Source organism: Atractosteus spatula, chromosome 8 (assembly GCF_055471065.1).
Source record: "Atractosteus spatula isolate fAtrSpa1 chromosome 8, fAtrSpa1.hap1, whole genome shotgun sequence".
Classification (NCBI taxonomy): Eukaryota; Metazoa; Chordata; class Actinopteri; order Semionotiformes; family Lepisosteidae; genus Atractosteus; species Atractosteus spatula.
Window position 1 is genome coordinate 30026273 of NC_142713.1, and position 27470 is coordinate 30053742.

Below are 27470 nucleotides of genomic sequence, written 5' to 3' on the forward strand. Positions count from 1 at the left end.
TGATATACATGTTAAACAGTTGTTCTCCTGTGATTTGGAGTACATTGTCAGTTAAGCCCATTTTCACTCTTAGTTCTGGCTATTTTTAAAGGAATTGTAAAGTCTACCAAACATATCAGCATTTGCAAGAAAGGGTCCCTCTTCCTGTTCTATGGTGATGTACCCATTGAGATGGCTATATTATTGTTTGAATGGTGTGTGTGCTACAGAAGTGCACATCCGATCAGTGTGAACAGTCATCCCAATCCGTACAATAGGATCTGCTGTTCTTGAGCAGCACAAGGCTAAAATATGTTGTTGCATTGCGCATGCTGCAGCCCAGTCCATTTTCTTGCTGCACAATGATGTTAGTGGATTCCTACCAAAAGAGTCACAATGTGTCAGATTCACAAACTCACCTCTGCGTTGTCTGATTAGTATGTTGCAGCAAAGGATTGTGCCAAACAATTTAGAACTTACTCAAGTGAAAAGTGCTACAGTACATACAGTGTTGTCATTCTAACCTGTAAAGCTGCTTAAATGACTAATTCTTTAAATAATCTATGTACACCCAACCCAAATAGGTGCAGGTGAAAAAAAACAAGGCTTTTGCTCGTTTTAAGAAGATCCAGGAGTCCAGGCCTGAGTTCAGAGGTTTAAAACTGGAAGAACTGCTCAACTTGCCCTTACAGCGTATTCATCAGTAAGTATTTCTGAAAAGCAATGAAAGAAAATATCGAGCATTTTTTAAAGTGTCTATAATATTGATTCTAATCTAGCTTCCACAGTTTATACGGTCTTTCAAATCTGCAATTTTACAGCTTCAGTGTGACCTCACTCTCCATGTATTAATCCCAATTAAGGCTGGTTAGCTGGAGTCAGAGTCTTGTCTAGTTTTTTATGTATTCGATATTTTACTTTGAGTGACTGCTATTGAGCTCTAACAGCACATTAATTATCTCATCTAGGTATGCTGTAAATTGCTTCAGTTGTGCGGTCTGACCTTCTTTTTTTTGTCTTTTCCTTAGTTACCGTAATTTATTATTTCTAAAAGACAGGTAAACATTCTTAAGCTGAGAAGATCATTATGTTAACACCGTTGTTTTCCACACACACAAAATGAATGTATAAAATGCTAGTATTTGCTTTCTTTTTTATCTGTATTAGACTGAGTAAGTATATATTACTTTGTACAGATTCATTTGGTAACACATACCATTGTGGGTAAGCTGTTGGACTCATAACTGACAGGTTGTGGGCTCTTGTACTGTGGGAAGGAACTGTCCCCCAGTTGTTCCAGGCCGCCCAGATTTATTTGTGATGACCATTTGGGGGGACCCCTTCAATGCAGTTTCACATCTGCAATACATGTAATACGAAACCAGGATGTGCAGTGATCAGATGCTGTGACTCTGAGATGGACTTTGGATTACTTTAAATGTTTATTTCCAGAATAACTAAGGCAGAAAGAAATCAAAAAGAAATTACATCATCTTTTTGTTCAGCAGAAAGGAACAGCCACTTAATACAGCAATACCTGTCTGAAATAATTTCCCACCTATCAAAGGCCTCACCTGTAATTTCAAAACCATTATGGGCTTCATCATAAACAAACCTTGCATTCTTTCTGCTGTGTTTGACTGTTTCAGGACGTTTATCAATGGAGCAAGAAAGAAATGCACATTTCAGTGTTTTTTATAACTTCATTTCCCTCTTCTGCTGGAACATCTTAATTAATTCAGAATTATTCTTCTTGTTCTGAATGTATTTTGTTAGGGGTGGGGGTGGATATTACTGACAGCATCTTATGATGAGCTCTTAGAGAGAACAGACAGTCTTTGCAAGTTGACGGCCATTAATACACATTTAAACATGAATATTTAGCAAAAAAAACTTAAGATGCGTACTTGTTCTAAAAAATCTATAGCATAATGTATGCACAATGCATTTCTATATTATCAACTTGTTTCTTTTATTATTAGTGAAGCATGTTCGTTGTCACCAAGTTCTTCTTTACCTGTGATCACAGAACTGGGCACTGGGTAGAATTTTCCTTATTTTTTCCTTTGTTTCATTTTCTGTCTTTTCTTTTTATTCTTTAAATTTAAAAAATGCTGTGATATTAGGTGTATCATTAAGGAGCCTGTCATTGGCAAAGGTAGTATTTTTCACACTTGAGTTCTTCTCAGTTTATAAGCTTCTATTCATGTTCAGCGTCTTTGTGGAAAACCTTAATTGTAACCCACAGTAGAAAGAAAGAATTATTATAAGACGTTGGAACAGATTCCTGCTTTGAATATTTCCAAAAACTGTCAAAATATCCTTTGTTAACCACCATAATTTGTTAGCTGTAATTTCATGCGGTCTTGAACCCTGTCATAAATTAATACAGCATGAAGAAAAATGGGATGAAAACATGCTTGTTAATGAACAAGAGTAGTAATCTGACATTGTTTTACCATGTTAGTTGAGAATGTCTTAATTACACTTTTTTCTTTTTTAAGAACCCACAATACACAGGCAGCTGTAGGTCTGACTGTCTAGTAGTTTTTCATGTGGTAAAACACCCCTTTCATTTATCTTAGCTTTGCAATTTTCCTTTATTTTGGTACATTTTCAAATTTGCTCACAAAGCCTATATTCGCTATATTTAAACTGAAAATGTGAAGGTGCTAAATTTTATACGTGTTAAATTTCCAGTGTTTTTGCTAATTTCAAAACCTTTTCTTTTCACATTGCATGCAAAAGCATACAGTCACATGATCCGTCTCATAATGACTGTTTAGGTCAAGTCAAGCACTCTAAGTATATATTTGAATAATGGCTTCCCAGCAGCTACAAAATATTGAGCAAAGCCAAGAATATTGTTTATTTGTAAGAAAGTTTTTATAATTTAGTTTTAAGAAGATCTTGTTGTTGTCTTATTAATGTTGACTTAATGGCAATCAAATTTATGTGGACACCTGGAAATTTTGCTAGAGTTCACATTATTCTGAAACAAATGCCAAGAATCTCCTGAATCTATTATTCTATTATGCACAGCAGATGGCTGAAATGACACAAATATTGGAAGATAATACGTTATGACAAAAATCATTGATACCTGTTAACAGATAATATTCACTTAGTCTTTGGAATATCGTTTCTCAGGGGTCTTGTTTGTGACATTGATAAGCCTTTCCATGGTTTATTTTAGCCTATACCATAAATAGAACTGACATGTATTTCATGTTATTTCATTTTTTATCTAGTTCATTGATGTTTTACAAGGGGAACAATACAGTACATTATGATAAACAACTGAACAAAGTTTGCGAATCCTAAATCCCATTCCCCCTACACCCCACGCAATCATAGGAAATGTTAGATGATTTTTATAACATCATTATAACAACATTTTATATTTTATAACATGTTATTTCATTTTTAAAGAGGAAATGCAATGCTATTTTTATATTTGGGGGTTAGAAAGAATCGGGTTTTGATGACATCATTTCAAACCACAATGAAAGTAAAATGTACACCGTAATGTGTAAAACCTACAATTTACATCACAAAATAGACAACATTTCTAGGTATAAGCAGTGTGATATTGCCATCATTGCCTGTGATTCATAACGAGGCTGATTCAAAACTTCCGGTGATGTGAAGTGGTCCTATTACATTGTAAACAAGCAGGTTTGTAAATACATCTCTTTTAATCCAATAGAAATATTGCTCTAGACTTTGAGATAGCTGACAAATACTCCTTACTTGTTAACTCTGCATCTAGATCACATTGGAACATTTCTGCGGTGAAATGTCTGCTGCACAACCTGTACTTTTTCATTCATACATCGCATTACATTAGTCATTACTGTAACTAGTGAGCAGGAAGGGGCAGGTTAAGTCACAATCCTCCTGAACTTACACTCTCACCCATGGCTAGACCAGCAGTTTGCAAACATACATTATTTTCACAAAGTTCATGGTTTTGTGCTTAATTTGGAATTTGTAAAATTTTGCAATACCATCAATTAGTTTGTCTGGTTACCAATATTAAATAACTGGTTTGAGAAATTGTGACTGAAGTTACCCTTGTAAGTACTGTTTGCAATTGTCTGCAGCTGGAATCATAAATAGATTTTTGTAAAAGATTTTGTTGTTACCCGTAACCGTGTTACCAATTTTCTTTTTTTTTGGTGTGATATGTTTGTATGTGTATCTTTGGGTGCCCCTTTTTAGTTCTGTCATGTTAAAGGTGCTGATTTTAATATGACTAAGCACTGTACAATGAAATATTAATGGAGATTTTTTTTATAAAGCTACTTCTTATTTGTTTTTCCCCTCCTTTTATTTTAGTCATGGCTCGTAGGTCTTGCATTCTTCTAAAAATGACTGGCCTATTTGAGCATAAAAACCCAGTTTAATTTAGTATGCAAGCCTCAGATTCTCTTTGTATGGATAGCTTCACCTGTTTTGTGAGAAAGCAGACTTTTACTGTCACTTGTCTTTTTGTATGTTAGATTACCAAAACCATCCTCAACCAGAATATTTAGCAAGCAGTTATGGAAAACAGTATTTAAAAAAATAAATGATATGAATATAGCCAGACTCATAATAAAAGAGAAATAAATTTAACCATCCTCAAACTTTTGCTCTGACATACTTCATTTACGATTTCAGTAAATCTAAGTATATAGAATGTACTACATACTACAAACTACATACTATATTTTTTAGTTTCTTGTCTCTAGTCGGTTTATCTGAATAAGTAACCAAGCAAGGGATGTTAGCAATCTCTGTGTTCCCTTTCCAAAAAATGAAGGATTGTCGGTACCAGTTTCACAGACCAGTATATACTGTAGTTTAAAAGCCCTCCAAATCCTGAAAGTCTTCTATGAGAAGTAATCCATTAGTTTGTTTATCCTACAACACATTTGTGGTTCTGAAAACTAGTGTGTTCTTTTTTTTATGTTACCTTAGGTGACCGATAGTGCGAATCGGTAGTCCACCTTATTTCTGGAACCACACAGTTATTCCACTGAGCCAAGTCTGTAAAAATACAGATGTATTTTCTTTAATAAAGCAGGTGTCTCGCAAGTTATTGTTTCACCAACTGGTCAAGTGACAAAGGACACTGAGCCATTCCTCGCAATCATGTATCTATGATACTGTAATTTGTGAAGTTAAAATCTGGGTTATTAAACTGATCAATCTCACAGTCCTAATTTTATTGTAACCTGTAACTTCTGATGGTTTCATATCATTGATGACAATATAAAATATACAGTGCAGTTTTCAGCTCAGAATTAGTGTTATTAGTTTGTGGTAATATTTGAATAAAATTAGGAGATGGCAGTTTATATTGGATATTTGATTGAAAGAATCGACAGCTGTCTCTCTTTTAAATTAGCTGTTGAAGACAGTAGTGTGTTTCCTTATAAATAACCATTTATTTTAGCTAAGGTGCACAGGTTCTTAAATTAATGAATTGACATGAGAGATTAGAGGCCTGCTCTTCAGGGGTGTGATCCTTCATGAGAGGAGATGAGGAAGAAATAAAAATTAAATATTCAAGTTACATTCAAGGTGGTGGATCTTGTCATCTTGAACTGCATTCTCCAAACAGTTGTGTGGAATGGCTAGATACCCTTTGTTACTTGATTGTTGAGTTGGCGAAACCAGTTGTTGAAGCAATTTAAAATTTAGGAATCCGATGCTCCTCTACCACACCTATTTTCCCTGATAGTATCACGCTGTATGTATGTGCTGCCCAAAAACGTGGTGCTGTCTGACATTGTTCTGTTAATGCAGTCCCTTGCCATTCACACTGGAGCATAGATTGTAAAGATGATAACAAACAAGGATAGCACTTGTGAAACATGTTTTATTGTGTGCATGTAAATGGCTATCATTTAAATGGCCTTTTCATTTCCTTTGGGAACCTGGAACTTGTCTTAGCCTGCTGCAATCCATGGCCTTAGCTACTTCTGGACATTAAAGAAAGCTCTGTTGTAAATAGCATTGTTTTATTTTTTTCTTCTTTCTTTTGTGTTAAGTGTAGTGAGCTGGCTGTCAGCACATATAGTCAAGGCTTCTCCCTTAGGCCTCGACTGCCTAACATTGACACCCGTCTTCAGTAATTAATCTCAGCAGTGATGGTGACGGCAGGCCCCTTGAAGCCTAAATGCATATAACCATATGTTGACGCCACCTGCTGCCAGTTCCTATCCAGAACCAGTGCAGTGAGGCCTCCTCGCTTGACATTACCCTGCTGTGAGCTTCAGGTCCCTACTGGTGTTTAAGACTCAGAGTCAACACACTGGCCTTCATTGTTGTGAGGTAACCCCAAGGGACAACATTTGTGTCAACAAGTAAGTTAGCCTTCTTCTTACCTCAAGCTACTGGGGTAAAGTTACTACCTTCAAGATTGTTTTTTGGAGAACCTTAGAGCACAACAATGTAGTGACAGATTGCAGTAATACAGAGCGTATGGCAAATGTCAAAAAAGGTTCCATTTGGTCTTGGGAATAGGGAATACCATTAGTTCTTGCTTTTATATTTCCTTCTGAAGCTTTGAAGAACCTGTTGGTTTTGGTTTCTAACATTTTTTTATTTGAAGACACGATTTGTTTTATATTATAAGGTCTGAAAATGAAAAGGCTATGGCAAATGCTAGTTATACAAAACTAAAGCAAACAACCAGACCTCAGGTATATCTTTCATAGTTCTAGGGATTATTACATGGAGTTATGCTAGTCATGATACAGAGCTGTCAGAATATTTTTCACTTTTACATTTAAATTCATTGATAAAGGTAGACCAAAGTATAGTGTTTTATTTTCACCCAAGTATTAAAACCTTTGTTTAGTAATGATGAAGGACAAGGTTCCAAATGTTGTATGTTGCTTAATATTCCTGTAATTATGTGGACAACCTTTCTAGGCTGTCAATAGATTATACAGGATTAATGTCACCAGGCTAGAGGGATGCACAGTTAGATGTTTTGGCATCAGTTATCAATGAGTGCATTTTTCAACTTTCCTCCTCAAAATGGAAGTGTAGTGTCATTACCAGTGAATAATGACATCACTATTTTTTCTGAAAGTGTACAGATTGACAGTATAGTGTGTGTAGCGTTGAGGCCTGAATTAAATTTTTTTAAGCATTTTTCTAATTTGAGAAATGCATAAAGTTAAATAAAAGGTTTGGCATGGGTCTGTTTAGTTTCTTATTTTTTGTATATACACTAACTGTATAAAATTTGATACTTTCTATAACAAAAAGTTTTAGAAAATAGTCAGTTATGTGTTTGTTTTAAAAATGTTAAAAATGCATTTACACCATTGTTCAAAATTGAATTGTTTTGAAGAGGTGATATGTGAAAGTTTAATTCTTCGGTGATCTGCTTCTAAAACCTAATCTTTCTTCCAGTTAGAAAAGCCAGACACTCCAAACACATTAGGAAGACACATTAGAAATAATTTAGCAAGTAAATTAATACTAATTTAAGATATTTATTCAGACACATTCTTGTACCAGTTCTTGCCTTAAATCTATAATTTGTGATGTTGTCCACTGAAAGCAATTAAATATTGTTTTAATTAATTATGTACAGTACAATAGGAAGAGCATATTCTGTGTATTCTACTGTACCTTTTTAATATGATAAGGAGGGGACTCTAAATAGATGCACATTGCTTAAATATTTTGAGCTATTAAACCTGGATAATTATGGAACAATCTATGCAGTGTTCAATAACCCATGCAGATGCCTGACAGTGCATGTTGTCTCTTAATTAGGAATTTGAATGCTTAATGTGCGTTTATTAAGTAAAATAATTGGACAGATATTTTTCTTTTTCTCTTTTACTGACAAGTGTGTTAGTACTGAATGACCCAACATGTCTGCACAAAAAGAGTGCATTTCATCTGCATATTACAAAGGAATTAGCAGGGAATAGTTAAGAGCTGCATCTATAAGTAGGACAGCGGTGTCGTCTAATCCTGCAGTCTTCATTATAATAACTTAATTGGTATAGATATCATTCAGATTATATTATTGTCTTGTTATCTTCTCTTTGGTTTTTCAGTAATGAGTAGGACAGGGCTGCTAAATGAGCAACTTCCGTTTACATTATTCTGAATATGCCTTAATATTGCTCATTAGAATGTTCCTTTTTTGTTAAAGAGAAGGAGAAAATGCTTTGCTTTAATTAGATTCTTTCCTGTAATAAGTATTAGGGCATTCAGTGCAGATAATGCATGTAATTTATTTGTTATTAGAAAAAAAGCTAAATTATTTCTCTTAAAGTGCTTCTCAACAGAAGGAGGCTTAATTCAAATCAAAGCTTGTGCTTTGTATTTTATTTTTAAATTAATCATTTCAGATACTTCTTTAAAGCTCCTGACTTTGTACATTTGTAATGAATATATATCCTTGTTCACTTAACATACTGTATCTCAAAGTCTGAATTCCATTAAACAGATATGGCTGTCTAAAAAGGTTATTTTACATCTGACATTTAACATGTAATGTGAAGAGGTCTGACTTGAAATGTTCACGTTAAGCCCACAATGCCAGAGATGAGAGTTTTATTTATGTATTTTTTTTACTTACTTTAGCTGAGCAAGGTTTTCGCTCTGTGTGTGTTCCCGTTGCTCTGCAGTACGACTCACCTGGAAGGGCTGAAATACCAGGGTGTGAAAATGTATCCCAAGTACAGTATGTCACCTCTTGGTGGATACTCCTAACACGTTTCCTAACAAGACTGATGTTCTCCATGTACTCCCTTGGAATAATCAGTGTTAATATAAAACAAAGTTGATTAAATGACACGTTTTCATGGCTATGATTGTAGATCCTACAACGGAAGATTTCTGGTTTAATCCTGCAATTTTCATATACGTCCCCAGTTTCAGCATTTTACTCCTCGAAAAATGGATTACATATGTGGGGGAATTCTTAAATTCCACTTTCTTTTATTGCCATTGTTTTTGAACATGAACACTTTAGGATCATTAGCGGTAAGTCCCGTGTCTCTTTAGCGTTTCTCTTAGAGAATTGGACAGTATTCATCTTAGGGAGACACTGAGCCAGGGGGGCTGTGGTCTTCACTGCTTTAACGACTCATTATGTGAAGAATAGATCTGATGCACTCAAGTCAAGCCGATGAATACTGAGAAATTATGCTGCGAAACACCTTGGCCAATGTAATACTCCTTCACCAATCCAAAACACCAAATTTTGGTGATTGATGGTTAGTTTCCCTTCAAAGGGGAAAGTCTTTTACAAGGATAATTGGTTTACTGATTATGAACAGAATAATGGATGGCTGGGTTTTGACCCAGTGAACACCCCTGATGAACAGACTCATTTCAATCTCCGAACTACAAAAAGTTCTTCCTTTTTACATTTTGTGGTTATACCATGGGCTGACTTGCTAGTGCTACTTCCTCTGTCCGTGAAGTAAGTTGTAAGTTACCGCATTTCTGCATACTGTAGGCAGTTCACTTTTATTTTTCTTTGTGGGTATTGCGGAATGTGCCGCTTTTTCTATACAATATATGAAGCAATATATATATACTTCATTAAACTAGTGTGTATGGCATGCTTATGGTTTGATGTTTTATCAAAACCATCCTGCACTTCAGGCACTTTGCAGAATATGAAACCTATAATGCATCCACTTTGTTGAATAAGCTGTATTTGCTGCCCTAAATAAAGAGATGCCCTTAGTTTTGAATGCAGTCGGTACAATATAGCAAGCCTCCTGTGCTGGTTTAATAAAAGAAAAAGAAAGTAAAGTAAATTGGAAACTGATTTTCATGCGAAGGATATCTTCCAGACTTGTAGTCTTCCCACAAAGACTTGTCAGTACTCAAGTTTAAAGAAACAGCAGCAGGGATGCTTTTCTTCTACTAGACTTTCTTACTTTCAGTAGTTTTTACAAGTGATGGGTGACATCCTTTTCCTGTCACAGGTATTTATATCATAATATGGCTGCAGGAAATGTGCGCTAGTTGTATTGTTCTTCTCGCAATGTTCTTTCAGTGATGAAATACTGTACTCTACGTTGACTGAATTCCTGGGAAAAAAATACTTCAGCAACATCTTTCACTAAAGTTTTATTCTTCTGGGGATATACACAATTCTGTAAACTTTATTATTATTTTTGTAACATAAAAGCTGTACGATTCTTGAAGTAAAGACTCACAAATAATGAAGCTAGCTGTTTAAATATTTCATAATGCTTATTAACTTTATTTTTAATGCACCCTATTATCAGTGCAGTATTTCAGATTTGAAAGGTATGCAGTATACACTTGCATTTGTGGAGTTATAAGCTGCATTTGGGTTTTGTTTTGCTATGCAATTTAGATTTTCTTTTTACTTTACAAAAACTATAGTTCCCCATCTCCTGAATATTGCATTTAGTTATTAAGAATAAAACATTGTCTGTAGAATACAAAAAGGAATGTGGATCCTTGGTGTTAGGTCAGCTTCAGTGATGGGACAAGTTATGACTGGTGACAACTAATAAACACAGTTTTAAATAGATGATTTCTTTATCTCTTATGGACATCTGTTTACATCATTTTGTAATAATGAATGTTATTCTTTAAAGTTTAAAATAAGCTCTTTTTGTTTTTTCTACATTTTTGGAAACTGGCATAGAGGTTAATGCTACACAACCTTTCATTTTCATGTTATCAGTAGCTATTCCTATAAATACAAACACGCATATGTATAGTTTAAACTTATGTTTTTCACTCAGTGCTCTTTTGGGAATATGCCTTATGCTGAGCATCTAGTTATTCCAATTATTTCCATAATAGTAGTATCTGATAGTGTGACCAAAATTTGAGTAAATGTATGTTGAGTAAATAAATTGAGTAAATGTATTTGCCATCTTGCACAATTTAATCTTGCATTTTCCATTGTGTTAACTTTTCAGTAGGACATTTTTTTATGTGCTATATCTCTTTTTCTGATTAATGAATATTATGACCAAAGGTTCCAGTCTTCAAAGGAAATCCTTTGATTTTATGATCGTAAGATTTCTTTTGTATCTCTTTGGTGTAAATTTAAACTGTCAAGGTCTGTTTCTCCAGAGGTCTTGTCATTTTCTTCTGGCTCTCTATAAATCTGTGAAGAAAGGGGATCCATTTCTGATGCTGTCAAAGCTTCTGGTTATAAATTTGTTTTAAAAGCACAAAAAATCATCTGTAAAAGCCACACTAAAGATTGTGAATCACTTTCTCCTCACAATCAAAGAGTTATCAGTTCACTTGATGTCTCAAAATATGTAATTATGGTACTTAATTAGATATACTATGTATATCTAAAAATAAACATTTTGTTTTTTTTTAATGTTTATATGGAATGATTCAAAACCATATACAGTATAAAGTTAACATCATGTAGGTGGTGAAATATCAAACATTTTTTTTATTCATTTCTGAATGACCATATGTCTCTATGTAATACCTATGGTATATCACTGGTGTATGATATCATTTTGGTTTGGAAGGTTAAATATTTAAATTAAGATGTCTGAAATTCTCCCATCCAATTGTTCAGATATATTTGTTAGTAATAAATGACATAGAATTACCTATGGCTTATCTGGGTACGTTCTGCATAACGTTTATTTTGAAGAAAAATAAACATTTTAGATTCCAGTAGGGACTTCTTTGAAACTTTCAAATTCAGTGTTAAAACATTACTAGAAAATACGAAATGCAGGAATCTAAAGATATAATGTCATCAATAGCCCAAGCCAATTTTTAACTGTTCCCTAAGAAATAGGCTATTAGCTTACTGCACCGTCTACAGACCATCCTTCTCATCCTGAAGTTAATGACTGGAAACCGAAAGGTATTGATGCCTTTTGTGACACAAAAATGGACCTGGTAGATGTGAAGGAAGTTTTAAATTATTCTTAATGGTTGTATTAGGCATAGGCAACATGTAATAGAACTGGAAATTTTAGGATGTGACCCATCAAATGAAAGATTTAGAAGAAGTAATCATGAAGAAGACTGGAATTGTGAGTATCTGTTACAACTGATCACCTTGTTCAGGTATTTCGATTTTCTTCAGTTGTCTCACAGTTCTGTTTTTATCAGGCACTGGAAAAAGTCAAATACATGTTCTGACTCAATACTGAGCAGTATCTCTGTCATGCACAGTATCATCTGTGTGTATCAGCACAGAAAGTTACCCTCTTTTCCTACTAATGTACATCTCTTGATAGCCCTTGGTTTTAACAATTGATCATTTGTTACTTTTAAATGGCCAAGGATATTTGTGATCTTTCAATGACAATTTTTGACTTTGAAATGACTTGTTTGAGTTGAGATCCTCTTTTGCTTGATACCAGCCAATGTTAGGCTTTTTTCCGCATACTGAGGATGTATAACGATAGCAGATGCTGTTCTTCAGACCTGTTTAAAATAATGGGGTTACACTGTATATACCTCCACTGCCACTTTCAACTTTTGTAATGCAATTGTGACGTTTGTGTTCTTCCCATTCACTTCTCTCTGGGTTGTAAATCAGTTAATGGATTGGTTCCATGCTTGCACACTTTACTCTTTATATTGTGTTAGTGAACAAATGATTTGTGAAGTAGGTTCTTACATTGTTATGTTAAATAAGCCATTTTAATGTAAAAATGCTAACTGAAAGGAAAAGCACCTTAATCTTAGCATGGCAGGATGGCACATCTAATTACTGGCTTTAACTGAATAATATACCAGAAGTAAACTTGAGAAATATGTTTGACTATTGTAACAGACAAACGATCTATCTAATCATCACACAATAAAAAAACAATCATAAAAGACTTATGCAACATGCATCAATTCCTTTGTTTGATAATTCGGAAAAACTGTTTTATTTGTGAATCTTCTCAATGCCACTGTAAAATAAAATAAGGAAAAGCTTAATTTTTTGTTAATTGAACATTTTTGTTCGTGTGATTTATATTTATGTAAAACTTTTGTTTCTGTTTTAGGTACAAGCATTTTTTACGGGACTTAACAGAAAACACAAGCCCCGACAATCCTGAGTTTCAGCAACTAACAAGTAAGGGCATTTTGAAGATTTGTTTTGTGACGTGCTGTCTACATCATAACCTTTAATAGGATGCTTTGATTGGTGAGATGCCATATACAAGTTAGACCTAAACCTGTGCCCTTGTTTAAATCTGTTGCTCAATTGCTCAGTAGCTTTTTCCTGTTCATGGAAGTGGATATAGTTATGTGGAGGTATGAATGATGCAAACCTTAAATCTGACACATGTAAATATTGGGTAATTTCTTCACGAAAAAAAGGTAAGCTGTCAAGAAATCAAACCTTCTAAACTACAGTATTTTCATTTCTGTACCTACAAAAAAACCCCACCAGATTTCCTAGAAAGTGTGGCAAAATTAATGCTGCTCATGAGTTCTTTTTTCTTCTTAGTTCGATCAGGCGGCAGTGACAGGAATGTTGTGTGGCTGCTGTATTTACTGCGATACAGGAAATGTTTACATCTTCCTACTAATAAAATAGAAATGAAAATGCTCTTACACAATGTTTTAAATAATCTTTGAGTAAAACAAGCAAGATCAGCAGAACTATGTCAGGGTATAATTGGTTCTTATTTCCCGGTGTCATGGTCATGAGCACTCCTGAATCAGGCTGCCTGGGGAATTGATTCCAGCATTAATGCATGGTCAACAGTGTTGATATACTTCAGCTGCTTGAACCCTTGCTGTTTCATTCATAATATCATTTGTCTCCCAAGTTGGATGTAGGGTTGTCTCGCCAGCCTATGCTTCAGCTTTTCCACACACTAGAAGAAGGAAGATCACACCTAAGCTAATACAAACCTTCCCCCAGGAGTATTGGAGCCATTTTCAGTTGTGTGCTTCCACTTTAATGACCCACTCCACTCAATGCGTGATAATATAGAAGCTTTGTTAAATTCTTTTGTAGCATTAAGAGAGGTTCTGTGTTACAATCAATGAATAAGCAAGGTTTTTCTTCTTTGGGGTCCAAAAAAAAACATGCTAAAATGACACTTTGATTTGACTCGGCAAGAGTCAGGCCTTTGTAGTCCTTCGTCGGGTAATTGAAGACAGTCTTTGCTTCAACTTTGTATTATTGTAATGTTGTCACAAGACTTTTTTCTGGCAAAATTACAGTGGTGTACATCTCTATGTGTCTGAAACTGTATACGTGGATCCTAAAGTAATTAACTCTGACCTTTGTGTACAATGTGTAAGATAAATTAATACGTATTTTAAAAAAAGTAAACAGAAGCCCAATAATGACTAATTTCTAATCTCAATGTCAAATAAACAGCAAGTCCTACTAAGGCACAAATTTACACAGAGAATTATTTATGTGTATTAATTAAAATCTCACTGGTTGTGCATTGCTTTTGCTTACAAATTAAAACAGCCAGATAATTTATTTCCTAAGATGAAGGGACATATCTAAATTTGCCCCATGTATAGTGTGCTTTCTTTTCAACATTTTCTTTTCTTGCTTAGCATGATCTCATTATAAATGGAATAATTTAAAAATAATCCAAACAAATAACATTCTGTCTGATTAACCAAGCCTGCAATGGAAATTACAAGTGCAATTATTATTTTTCCATGTGTTTTGCTTGGATTTATTTCAGTGTGCTTTATGTTACTGGCATTATGTTAAGTGTTTTAATTACTGTACTTCAGAGTTCTTCTATTTGTGTGCTAATCTGTCTTCAGAAAATGTACTCAGACACACCATGCACACAGACAAATGGCTCATTCCCCCCACTTCATCCCTGCCAAAGGTTAATTATAAGACATTAACATAAAACATCTTGTATATTGCTATTAAACACATCTTCAACTAATAAAAAAAACTTGTGCAGTGCTGTTGTAAATGAATGAAATATATATGGGCTGTTAAAAAAAGATGCAGTATAAAAAGATTTGACCTAATGAAATTAATAGAAATACTTTAAAATAGAAAGAGCATTTTTCATGGGCAAAACATAATCATTAGTAATAATTAACATAAGTAACCCATTTATTTAGCTGATTGCTTGATCTGAGTGAAGTCACTATACTGAACTCCAGCAACATGGACCTGATTCTTAATCTTCTATTGTTCAATGTATTCAGAAATACAGACAAATAAAATAAAATAAAGACATGCATTTTCTTAAAATGTGAAACTGTATATGGTAACTGACATTTTTATCCTTCGCACTTCGGGGAGATTTTTTAACACTGATATAAAAGATTTTAGCACTTTTAGGTCCTGGAATCATATATGGTGTTAATGGAAAAAAATAACAAACAGAATTTGTTTCAGTGTATAAAAATATTGCACAGCAGACATTCAAGTTGCTCTCATCCACTTCACTGCACTGTTTCCCTTTGCGAACAATGTATGTTTGTGGCATTAATATAATACATTACATATTTACTGTTTGTTTATATTTTAATATATTATGGAGATATTTTCCATGATTGATCAATGTATTCTATATACTGTATACTTGGTTCAAGTTTAAAAACTTGTGGACAAGTATAGTATAAGACAAATATAAAATTCCCAGCAATACTATCATCATACAGATATATTTTTACTGTCGTTATTATTCTGCTTGTGTATCGCAGTGTTTCTTATAAAGAGATATACTGTACAAAAATGGCACTGAAAATTGCATTTCTAGGTTATGTCTTACTGTATATTTTAAAAATCTGTATAACATTTTCTACTAATTGCATTGTAGTATCCTAGTGTATATATAGAAAAATGTTACTGGAATTCACTGTATCTAGTAATTCTGAGGCAGAAAAGATTGTATTTTAATGAAGAGCATTAAGCATGGAAGAAACTAGTTAAAAGCCTTAACCCATATAAGTGAAGAAAAATATTTGGAGCTAGCATCGTAAGAAGCACATTCCAAGCATTTAAATGCATTCGATAAATGTAACAATTCTGAGTGTGTTAGTTATAAATAATTCTTACTGTTTTGGTATTCTACAAATTGTGTAGTTTTAAATTAATATTTCCTTCATTCTTAAGTGCTCCCATTTAAAATTCACATCACATGAACTTTCTTTGCAAAATTTACAAAAACTCCACAAAGCTGACATTTCACATGTGCACTAACATAGCAGCTTTTCTGAAAATGTGGAACCAGAAGAGATCTTCTTAATTTTCCTCATGGCTGTAAAGGGCAAGGCAGAAAAAGAATAAGCTTATTCCTACATCAAGGATCCCATATCGGCAATCTTATGCCACTTTGAGGTAACATCCCTGCTGTGAAATATAAACAGCTTTTTGTTATTGCAGGTTCCAAGCAGTGGCATTCAAAACACAAATGGAATATTATTTAGCATTAATGCTATTATAGAAATGAATATGCTCATTGACTAATAGCAGATTGAAAATTGCAATTCCAATTTAAGTATTTTTTATCGATGTTTTAATTGTGTGAATGCCAGGGGCGGTGAAAGCAGTCTCCGAGGTGTCTCAGCGTATTCAGGACAATGCTCGAAGTCATGAAAACCACCTGCAGATGCACCGGGTGCAGAAATTGCTAAAAGGGCGAAAGACCAAGGTGTTGGCTCCAGGTCAGTTTCTGTGATCAGATATTCCTTTCATGTTTCCTGAAAGACCACCCCTTATCTGTTGTTTGGGGGAAGAGGGTGGAGGTGATGGTTGTGTGTGGTGTGGGGGGTGTTGAAAGTTTGTAGAATCTGCAAAAAAGCCTGAATCTCTTAAGAAGAGCACCATGTGGCAATTAATGGAACCAAAGGCAGATAAAAGGTGAATAATGGTTGGCTGACAGTTTTAAGGAAAACGTATTAATAAAAAAAATGTCACTTCGGTAATTGGAAAAAAGTGTGGCTTCCTACAACTTTCTTTTCTTCTCTCAGCTTCTAGAGTTTGTGTCCCTTTTTTCCCTGCTTTTTTCCCTTTGTTTATCCCCTGAGAGATGCCCACATGTGTACAACACAGAGAAACCTAGTCATGAAAGCATCGGCCTGTCAGCCTCCCCGAGGACCAATTAATGGTTCTCCAAATCTTGTGGGCAGGCAGATAAAAAGCAAACCAAGAGTGTGTGTGAAGGAAAGATGAATACTCAACTAGCACCAGGCAGATTTTCTCAGATGTTGTTAGGAAGTTTAAGCATTCCCATCCAAATTCTTGGGGCTTTCGTATCTGCAGTTCTTCCTCTCATTCAACAACTTTTAGTCGGCCCTCTTTCCAGCCACCCCCCCCACCGCCACCCAACTTCTAATGTTTGCAAGGGAAAGTGATGCTTTACAAATCAGTAACCTTAAAACACATTAAACAGCATAGGACAAATTCAGCAAAGAATTCAGCAAAGGCTGCTGAATCTCTCCTTCTTTCTCTGGCTCAGATCAATGAGTTATTGATGTGCCTGTCAGTTTGTCTGTTTGTGTGCTCATCTAATCTATCTGGGTCACTTTGGAGAACCACACTTATTTTTGGTTATCTCCCTGATTTGCAAGAGATGTTAGCAAAGTCTTTAAAAAAGAAAATAAGAAATTGATAAACTTCAAAAAAACACGAAAGGTGTCCTGTTATGGAAATGGTTTTTTGCACTGTTATAGAAATTAAGCAGGGGTTACAACTTTGTAAATCGGTACTACCTACATTTATTAATAGAGGTTTGATTTGACAGGTTCAGGCTTTGCAGGTGTGCAATTTTAGTCCTTCACGCAGGTGTTGGAAATCACTACCTTCTTGTATATATTTTAATGAAGCAACAATGGAGTGATACGATCAGGAACATGCCTACAATTCCTCAGTACAATCAGGATGTCTTTGAAATGTCATTGTGAGAGATCAATTTGGTATATTTTAAAGGGGAACTGGAAAAAGATCACAGAAATCTATTAAAGGTGAGTTAATATGCATACACAACTATTTTCCCTTACAGTTTCATTTTTTTCTGTCTGTGTTGTATGTGACGGGAGACATGCAGCCTTTGTAGTGCAACCTTTAGCACTAGCCTCACCTCCTGCGAATCCTTGGGTCTTTGAACAGCAGCCGAAGAGCTTTTTGAAATAGTGAGTTGAAAGTACACGACATAGAAAGGGGAGCTTGAAAGTCCTGCTCTTTGAACCTGTACTATTCAAAATCCTGTGGATGATACAGACGGGACAATAATGGACAGGCCAGTGGCACGCTGGGTACAGAAGAATCTCTGATAATGAGGCTTTAGGGTATTGGAGTGCTGTTGTCCTGCAGAAATGTTTTAATAACTAGCCAGACTTTTTGACTTGTAGGTTCATTTTTTTTTTTGCCCAACGCGGGCTGGACATTATAATAATTCTTTTAGACGGTCGTTTTTATAACGCCTCCTCCACACCACTTCTTATCAATTTGATAACTTGTATAGTCTCTTTAGGCTTGTGATGGGTGTTCAATTTGTAAAACATGTTCCTCTGTGCACCTGAAAATCACTTTGGGCGATGTTTTAGGTCAATTTAGGTCAATTATTGGAAATTGCAGAGACATTGTGGAGCTGCCGTCTTTTTTTTCCCATTTAACATTTCCCTTTTAATTCATTTTCAGATGAATTGAAAAGGCAATTGTGCATGGCTCCTTTTTGTGTTTCATATAATTTCATAACCATCCAATATTACCGTAGTCTGTGGTGTCTGAGAAAATCCCCCTAAAGATAAGCTTTTTATTATTTGTAAAACTGCAAACAGGTACAGGTTGTACGTTCTTGCTTTTGCAAATACATTCCTTATGATTTGTACAGATAACATGAATTTTTCATTCAGTAATAAATAAAACACGTGTTGCAGCAACTGCAGTGATGCTAATCCAGCAAGAGTATTTCACATAAACTGCTAATTATCTTATCAATATTGTGACACATATGTTTCATGGAATGATTCTGGGAAGCGCTAATCCTGTAAAAGTGAGAGCTACCAGAAGGAAAAACTGTACTTCTTGGTAATTACCTGTACAGTCGCATGTAGAGGTGATTTTCAAGCAAATAGTCTTAGTTTTTAAGGAGAGAGAGGCACAAAAGCCATTACTAAGGGCTTGCATTTCATTTTCACATCTGTGTAAAATGTTTCATAGCTGATGAGATTTCGTCAACTATTTTATATAATAATTTATAAACAAAATGGAAATATTGATATTAACATATGCTTACGTAATTAGTGTACTTATTTAGATAATACAGAATTGAAAACTTTGAAGGCTTTAAAATTATTTACTGATTTTTGGACGTACATGCAAAGAATTATTTACTGCAGAAATGATTCAGTTAGTTTTGCTAACTCTTTTCTCCATCACATTAATTCACATAAATAAAAAAATCACCATTCTTGGAAGAGTTTGGATTCGTGGTGTTCCTGGAATGTACATTCATGTCTGTTCAGCTGCCTAGATCGAATAGTAAGAAGGTACTGCTTAATTCTGTTTTTTGTTGTTTTGAATTTTCAAAAACAAATATGTCTGTTTCATGATGGAACACACTTAAATGGATATGGCCCAAGCATAATACCCCGTGGGTGGCACAGGGATAGCACTGCTGCCACACAGTAATACAGTAGGTTCAGTTCCAAACCTGGATGTTATCTTTGTGGAGTCTGTATGTTCCCATGTGTTCTCCAGGTGCTCTGGCTTCCTCTCACTCCAAAGACTTACTGCTGTGTGCCCTGCAACGGTTTGGTGTCCCATCCTGGCTGTATCCTACTTTGTGTCCTTTGGTTGTCGGGAAAGGCCTGGGCTCCTCCGGGACCCAGTATTAGATAAAGCGGTTAGAAAATAGATGGTTTGGATAATACCCAGTGTACTGTAGATACAGCAGTAGCTGTCATATAGTCATTTTTTTTCCTACTGAAGTGTTTTTACTAGGACCAATGCAAAATATGATTTATTCTGTACTGTATGACTGCACTTTTAAAAAGCATAGACAGCATAAATGACTGTCAGACTTGCAGCAGAATACTGCCTTACAATTCTATAGATTCATTTTTGATTTGCAATTGGTAAAAAATAAGAACTGTTTTATCTATCCTATTTCATCTGCAACTGCAGACTCAGAGTGTTTCAGTAATCTTGTGCACTTCATCTTCATGAATGTCAAATATGTCAGTCTGGCATTATCCAATATGTGTAGGCTATTGTTGTCTATGGTCAATATTGGTTCCCTTGATCCATGACATTAGGTTCCTGGCTTGCAAGAAGAGGTTAATTCCACATTGGAAAGTAAAAAAACAATGGTGTCTCAGCTGTGGAGCATTCACACACCTCAAGATGTCTTCCTGGCAGAAATATTATTTTTCCCTTTTACTTTTCAGCGCGAAACAAACCTTGGCTCGTTCCTTTTCAGTTTGAACAGACATAGCTCCTCACGCTAACATGTTAAAAACATAAACATTATTTGTTATTTGTTTTCAGTTTTAGTGTTTGACTGTCATGTGTACAGTATATCTTCAATCTGAGTCCGATTTTTTTAGTATTTCATTACTGAAACATCTGCATTTTCACTGGTTGAATCACTTTAAAAACCCTTATTGTTTTGACATTTGGAAACCAATCATTCTTCACAATTTTCTAGTGAAATGTGCTAATTGTATCATGAAGATGAGGACCACAGTGAAAAGTGGAACATGACTACTGGTAATATACATCAATACTTATCTCTCTGTTACAAATGTGGCCGGCAGCAAGAACTCATTTTAACTGTGCCAGTCCAAAATGAGTGAATATTGGCTCGCAGACTTTGATAAGGAACTTAATATATTTAATAGGTTTAACCAGGATATTAAACGCTCAGCAGTGGGTGTTTTAAGGAAACACCCAAGTATGCTGAAAGAATCATCTGGGTTTCATAAAAATGTTTCTGTATATCAAATCAATGCCATTAAAGTCCAATTGCCCCCTGTTTGACCTCGTGGTAATCTTAAGAGGTCTTCGATATGTAAAATCAGGTTTGTAAAACACTGCATCGTCAAAGCCCTGATCACCGGACATTTAGGTAATTAGAATAGGGGGAAGGTGTCATATTTAATCTTTTCCATCTAAATGTCAATCTCTGATTTATTAGTTGTTCTCTTCTCCTTTCAGCACCTCTGATCATGCAGAGGCCCATATCTGGACGACAGAACTCTTCCACATATGCCTCCTGTATCTTTTCTTAGTGATTATGAGTCTTGTTTCTCATTCCTCCACAGGAAGGTGGTACATCCGAGAAGGCTGGCTCCGTGCTGTGCCCGTTAATGGCGAAGACGCCAAGCCTAAGATGTTCTTCTTGTTCTCTGATATTCTGCTCATGACCAAGCCATGTCACCCCCTTCATCCCACCAACTCGGACAAATTTGAATGTCAGGCCCTCTACCATCTGAAGGAGTGTGCTGTGGACAAAGTGTTTGGCCACACCAAGAGCCAAGGAGGCCTCATCAGTGTGAGTCGTACTCTCTGCCTTTTCGATATATTATTCTTAATTTCTTGAATTCATCTCCTGCAGCATGTGAGGCAGCAGCTTGGAGTAAAGTTTAAGGTACTAGAGTCTGGAAAGTTTGTGTTCAAACCTCAGGTGGGTCATTTCTGCTATACCCTTGAGCAAGGTACTTCACTCACATTGCTTGAGTAAAATACTCTGTTACAGTATATAAATGGGTATGAAAGTAAGTTTTCTTCAATAAACTGGTATTGTATAATGTTAAATATACAAATCTAGACTGATATATGTCACAACACAGTCTGCTGAAATAAACAGTAAGTTAGAGAATAAGTAATAATTATGTGATCAAGCAGAAAGAAAACAACAGAGGTAATGATAGGAAAAGGAATTTGCTGTAAAACTATGTGAGTTCTATAGTGGATGTCATGCAGTGCAATCACAATTCTGAAATATAGTGAGCAGGGTAAGTAGGATTTACAATTACCCTAAATACTTATGTCGTCCACATACTGTACTACTCTATGTACCATACCAACATCTACTCACTTTAAGAAAGTAGGCCCACTTTGTTGTTGGCTTTAAAGCAAGCGTAACTGCTGATATATGTAAGGACTGAATGAAGTTTAGCCTTAGCAATTAAAAAGTTCATTTGTGTCCCAGTTTATATGAAAACTAAAGAGACATGAAAAGCCATCGTATGTTTTATGTTAATTTGAAATCAGTATAACTATTCTCTTACTGCAATCGGAAATCAAACATATTCAAATTTATAACAAGTCCCATCTGACTCTTCACATACACAGAGAGACTCACATGTATGCACTTTGCCCCTGAGATGATTATCTAAGCAGTAAACATGCATAACTTATTTATCATTCTGTTTATGAGTAGTACTTTTAATCCATCACTATGTTCTCAGGGTGCTTTTGTCTCAGAAAAGTCACCACAGTTTATATTTAGAATTTTCTCAAGATTGACAGTCCACCAGTAGGTTTTGAAAACAGTAAATAATATTCATGGCGACTCTAGCAACACTGAACTCTTTGTCCTTTCTCATAGGCTTAGGAGCCATTTTAATTTATTAATTTATCTTAATGACTATCACTTTTTATTTGGGTAATCACTATCACCGACACTTCTTTGCACAATCAAATATCAAAGCCCAACACAATAATGTACACTAATATACGCAGAACACTTTAAGAACATGAGAGAAATTAGACTTGTTTACTCATGGAGGAGGCTGATTGAGAAAGAACAAGATCAGACCATGTAGTTCATCTCTCTTATTCTCTCATGGAAAGATCTCTCGCACCAGCACACATCACAGCTCATTGATGCTTCTTGACCACGTGAATACTCAGAATCTGGGGGTCGCACAAGGTAAAATGGTCTACAGAAAATTTGCAAGGATACACAAGTTTGTGTAAGGTAAATGTGGGTACTGTATATGGTTTTTATTGGAAATGTCAATTTGCTAAAAGAACGCTATAGTATTTTGCTATTTTGGGTATTAATGACATTACAAAACCTGTAAATAAATCTGCCTAAATCTTATATGTATGCTTACTGCTTTTAAAAGCCTGCTTGTGAATCAACATTATTTTGTGTTTCCTCTTTATGGATACCTTTTCTGTTTATGACTTAATTTCTTCTGCTGTGTTGTTTCTGTACTTTTATGATTGCCAAATGAAAGGCTAAAAATATCGTTTTTTTGTTTTTAAGACTAGATATACTTTAGCTTTTTGTCAGATCATTCCTTTTCTTTATATTTTAAGTCATATTTCAAACTTTGAAAGTGGCTTAAAACCTTTCTTATAGGTGATACGAAGGGATGAAATTTAAAGAGACAAATAAAACTAGAAGGCCAAGGGTAGCCGAAAGGGATTCAGGAAGACGAGTTCAACAGTGTGCCACTATCATTTGCCTTGGACTCCTATTACTTACCAGCACTTATCTATGAATGTACTGTTGTTGACCAGACACATTGCTCCACACCTGGTGATCAGACAAGCAGCTGGAATTTTAATGGGGTTTCAGTCATATGTTTTTTCCCAGACCGTTCAAGACTTTAGGCTTTAGGCGTGTTGAAGCCCTGTTACCACCCCTGTGTGGTATGCCTTCTACTCCTGCAGTCTTACCACAGGTGGCACAACAACAAATGGAGAGCCTCATTCAGCAATATTTTGCTGCTGCCTAACCCTTTCAGCATTGCTTTAGACATGTGGGCATTTGGATTTTATAAATACTCAGGCTGCTCATTGAGTCTAACAAAGAGTGATGGTCAGAATTGTTTGCTGGGTTTCGTGCTTATAGGATATGCAGCATTTATTTGGCTAAAAGGGGCCTAAAGGTTTTTTTGTACCCCTATTAAACCTACAGCCTGATTTTGTTCCAGCGAGATTCAGTTTATAGTCCACTAGTTGGTCTTTTGGCAGTTGATATTCTGTATATTTAATTTCAGCTGATCTGCTCATTTTGTCCTCTCATTTTCTACTTTGTCAGAGCTTTCTTAATAGATTAAATATTTTAACATCAGCCTGGGACAGGCTTCTGTAGCTGGCACAGGAGACTGCACATTTCATATTGGCTATTAGCCCTGTTTGGTGGATTTGACATTTTGTTTTTTAAAGGGGCAAAACAGAAAGAGTGGAAACCTTCTACTTTTGCAATGTTGATTTGTATTTCCAACATTTTGATGTATGCAGTGTTTTATGAACACTACTCCTCAATACCAATAGTCTTCCCTACTATATCCCAAACCCCGATGGTGTGTGAACTTAGAAATGGACAATAAGGAAAGAAAATGCAACCGAATATACAGAAGCAATCTTTTGCTCCTTTTCCACCTGTTGCTGGGCTTCCAAATAAATGACAAATCCCAAGCAAACCCCGTACAATATATGTCTACATGGGGACCGTGCCCAGGGGTATGCTGTGATATCGCAATCCTACATGTCTGTAAAAGAACACTGGCATTTGCCTGTGAAAGTGCCAGATAGTGACTGTGCCAGACAAGTTAACATATCATTAGTAACTAACAATATGAGGGTTTAACTAAAATAGATGGTTTTCCTTTTTTGTTATCCACTTCCTAGCTTTAATGTTGATTAAACTAGCCTTTTCACCTGGAACCAATGAAGACCAATAGGATGTCTGCTGCTGAACCAAGTCCATTTTCCTTTCACACCAAAGCAAAAACAATCTCTTCTGTGAAGGGGGAGAACCATCACAAAACTCCCTCAGGTGGCACCATTATGGTTCCTTTTAAGTACCTGAAAAGGTTTCGAGCTTTCACACTGAAGAGAATAGAACAAAATTACATTTCACTAACTATTCCCTGTGTACAGTATATACTAGTTTTATTACGTCCCTACAAAGGAAGGGGGATTTTGTTTTGTTAGTTTTGAATGACAAGGAGATATCCAATGTTAGATTGCTATTGTGGCTAATGGAAAGCTTAAAGAAGACTTACTTGGCAGTTGGCTGCCTCTGCCTTGGAGAACACACTTTGTCCACTTAGATATATCTGCAAGGCTGATCTGTGGTTATCTTCCTATAAAGTTATCACTTTCTGAATGCAGTTTGAGTTTTGCTTCATTCTAGCCAATCTTTGCCTTACTTCTTGCTTCCAATGATTGTGGTGTTTGAGTTGAGTGTGAATTTAAGCAGATTCTTAATATTTGGTTTCAAAACATTTTCATTGTTTTTCTTCTGTTTGACTTTTTTTGCCCTTTTGTATTAATTTATAGTAATGCATTTTAAAACATGGCTATAGACCTCCTGTTCATAACGGATAAAAAGTATTACTGAAATTATTGTCAGAATTTAAAAATGATGACATTTTGTGGATCAAAATCACAATTAGATCTGTGGCAAATCAGACTGGACATTTCCTTTTTATGTTTTTAGTTATCGTGATTTTTTTATTTTGGATTTCTTCATAAACAGTTCTGTTCTGACAGTAAATTCTTGGTTTGTAGGTACTGCCAGACAGCTAAGGAGTTAGTTGCAACTATTCCCCATAGAAAAGCTTCTTGTACAAAATCCCAAAGGGTTATTTTGACACGAGTTAGATTCCATGAGTGCTAATCACAAGCCAAGTATTTGTACTGTAGACTACGCTGAGGAAGACAGGTGTCAAAATGTTTGTCACCCCATTGTCTTTTAGAACGACAGACTGGTTTGCTCTTCCTGGATGTGGAGTTTAAAGTAGTTAAGCTGTGGTATTAAATATTAAAATGTAAATTTTTAAGATTCATAGGTCTATTTTGGGAAAAAAAACAACAAATCACTTTTTTTTCAGCACTTTTTTGTTTCATAAAATAAACAGCTCTCAAGTTGACTTTGGGTCCATATTTCCCTGAGGACGAACTAGTGTCAATTTGTCCATCAAACTAATTTACTGCGGAGAGGGCTCTTTGCCCACGGGGAAGAAAGAGCTGATGTTGGATACTGTCACTTGTTTGCTACATGCCATGCAACACTTGAGTTTTTAATCATTTATGGAAAATTAATTCAGAATTTATAATCCTTTACCCTTAGTGAAACTGAAGTGTATCAGCTGTACTGATGACATAGGTAAAAAGGTAGACTTCTGGTCCAGCTCATTAAAAAAAGTCATAAAGCAACACATCTTTTTCTTTGTCTGAGTAGTATAATGTAAAGTGTTGATGAATGAGTTCAACACTAGAAGGTTAACTGCTGGATCAAAGTCAAAGGACCAGTTTCTTTCATTCAAGAAATTTCATGCTAATTATCCACCCAATGTATCTTTCCTTAGGTGAGAAGCACACGTGGTATTTCTAAATGATGATTGTACGCTGCAGTGAACTCTTCTTTTAGTTTTCTTTCTAGTTATACAATGTAAGAAAATAATAGCTACTTAAAAGCTTGGAACTTTGCTTGGTCTTTGGTATGTTGCAAACACAGGTGCTGACCAGTAGTATGTACAGGCACAGGTAAAGGTTTATCCCACATAAATGTACACATACATGAATACCTTAGCATTAGATTTTGGAAATTTCTTGTTTTTTGTGCATCACACAAACAGCAATCTCTGCATAGATCCTGGGACTCAACAGTGTATGTTTTAAATGTAAAATGTATAACGTATAAAGTTAAATTTACAGTATCTGACAGAGTCGGGTTTTCAAAAGCAAACAGATTTAAAGACCTCTGCACGTAAGTAATGATCTTTTTTAGTGGCCATAACGGCTTTACCTTCATGATTAAAAAGAAGAGCCATGGCACAGAGTAGACATTGACAGGGCATGGATTTGCAGACATGCTCAGTTTAAATACCCATTAATCCAACAGATATCATTTAAAATAACAATAATGTGTTAAAGCCACAATGCGATTAACTGGCATTCACTTCATTGTCAATCTCCATGGTGATTTCTGTACAATTCCAGTTACTGGTAAAGAGGGAATATCACCTGAAAATCTGAGTCCAAGTATTTTTCCATTTATATTGGTTCTTTTGTATAATGTCTGTATACATGTGTTTGTCCAACTGTACTTGCTAACAACGCATAAAATCTATCATTGAATACTAGGGAGGTTAAGTTCATGTTCTGGAACTGTGAAGTTCACAAATGTGCATATTACCAATGTTGTCTATTCTATACCGTTAAAAAAACAACTGACAAAGATTCATGTAGTTGGAAAATTAATGGGATTCACTTGTGGCTGTATCTGCACATCTTGGTCTATTTCATTGTATTGTGCAAATGAGTTGAAGCCTTGCGCTCTGTATTTTGGATTTTATGAAGATACTTTTCCTATTTTTGATGTGAAAATCATTATAGAAATTGAGAGGAAGAGATTTCATCATATTTAGCATGGTAGCTAGTGTTGCACTCTTTTCATTGAGATCCGCTGGCCTGAAATGGGGTTTAAAAGGAAATATTTGTCAATCTGATGTAGATTCCTGTCAATGACCACACAGTGCCACTGGACATTTGCTGCGTTGAGCTTAGTGGAGGAAAAATCAAAATTGATCGCACTCACATGAGCACATTGCTATTCAGTCGTCTCTTA

The 27470-nt window shown here is 35.4% G+C and overlaps 1 protein-coding gene across 1 annotated transcript in view; it reads left to right on the forward strand.

Moving 5' to 3' along the window:
- Positions 1–27470, forward strand: part of arhgef39 (Rho guanine nucleotide exchange factor 39) — an 82863-nt gene that overhangs the window by 39696 nt on the left and 15697 nt on the right. Inside the window, exons 6-9 of the mRNA XM_088923859.1 lie at positions 564–682; positions 12984–13054; positions 16465–16593; positions 21196–21425. Of these exons, the coding sequence (XP_088779985.1) occupies positions 564–682; positions 12984–13054; positions 16465–16593; positions 21196–21425 (549 nt within the window). The remainder of the gene's footprint in view (positions 1–563; positions 683–12983; positions 13055–16464; positions 16594–21195; positions 21426–27470) is intronic.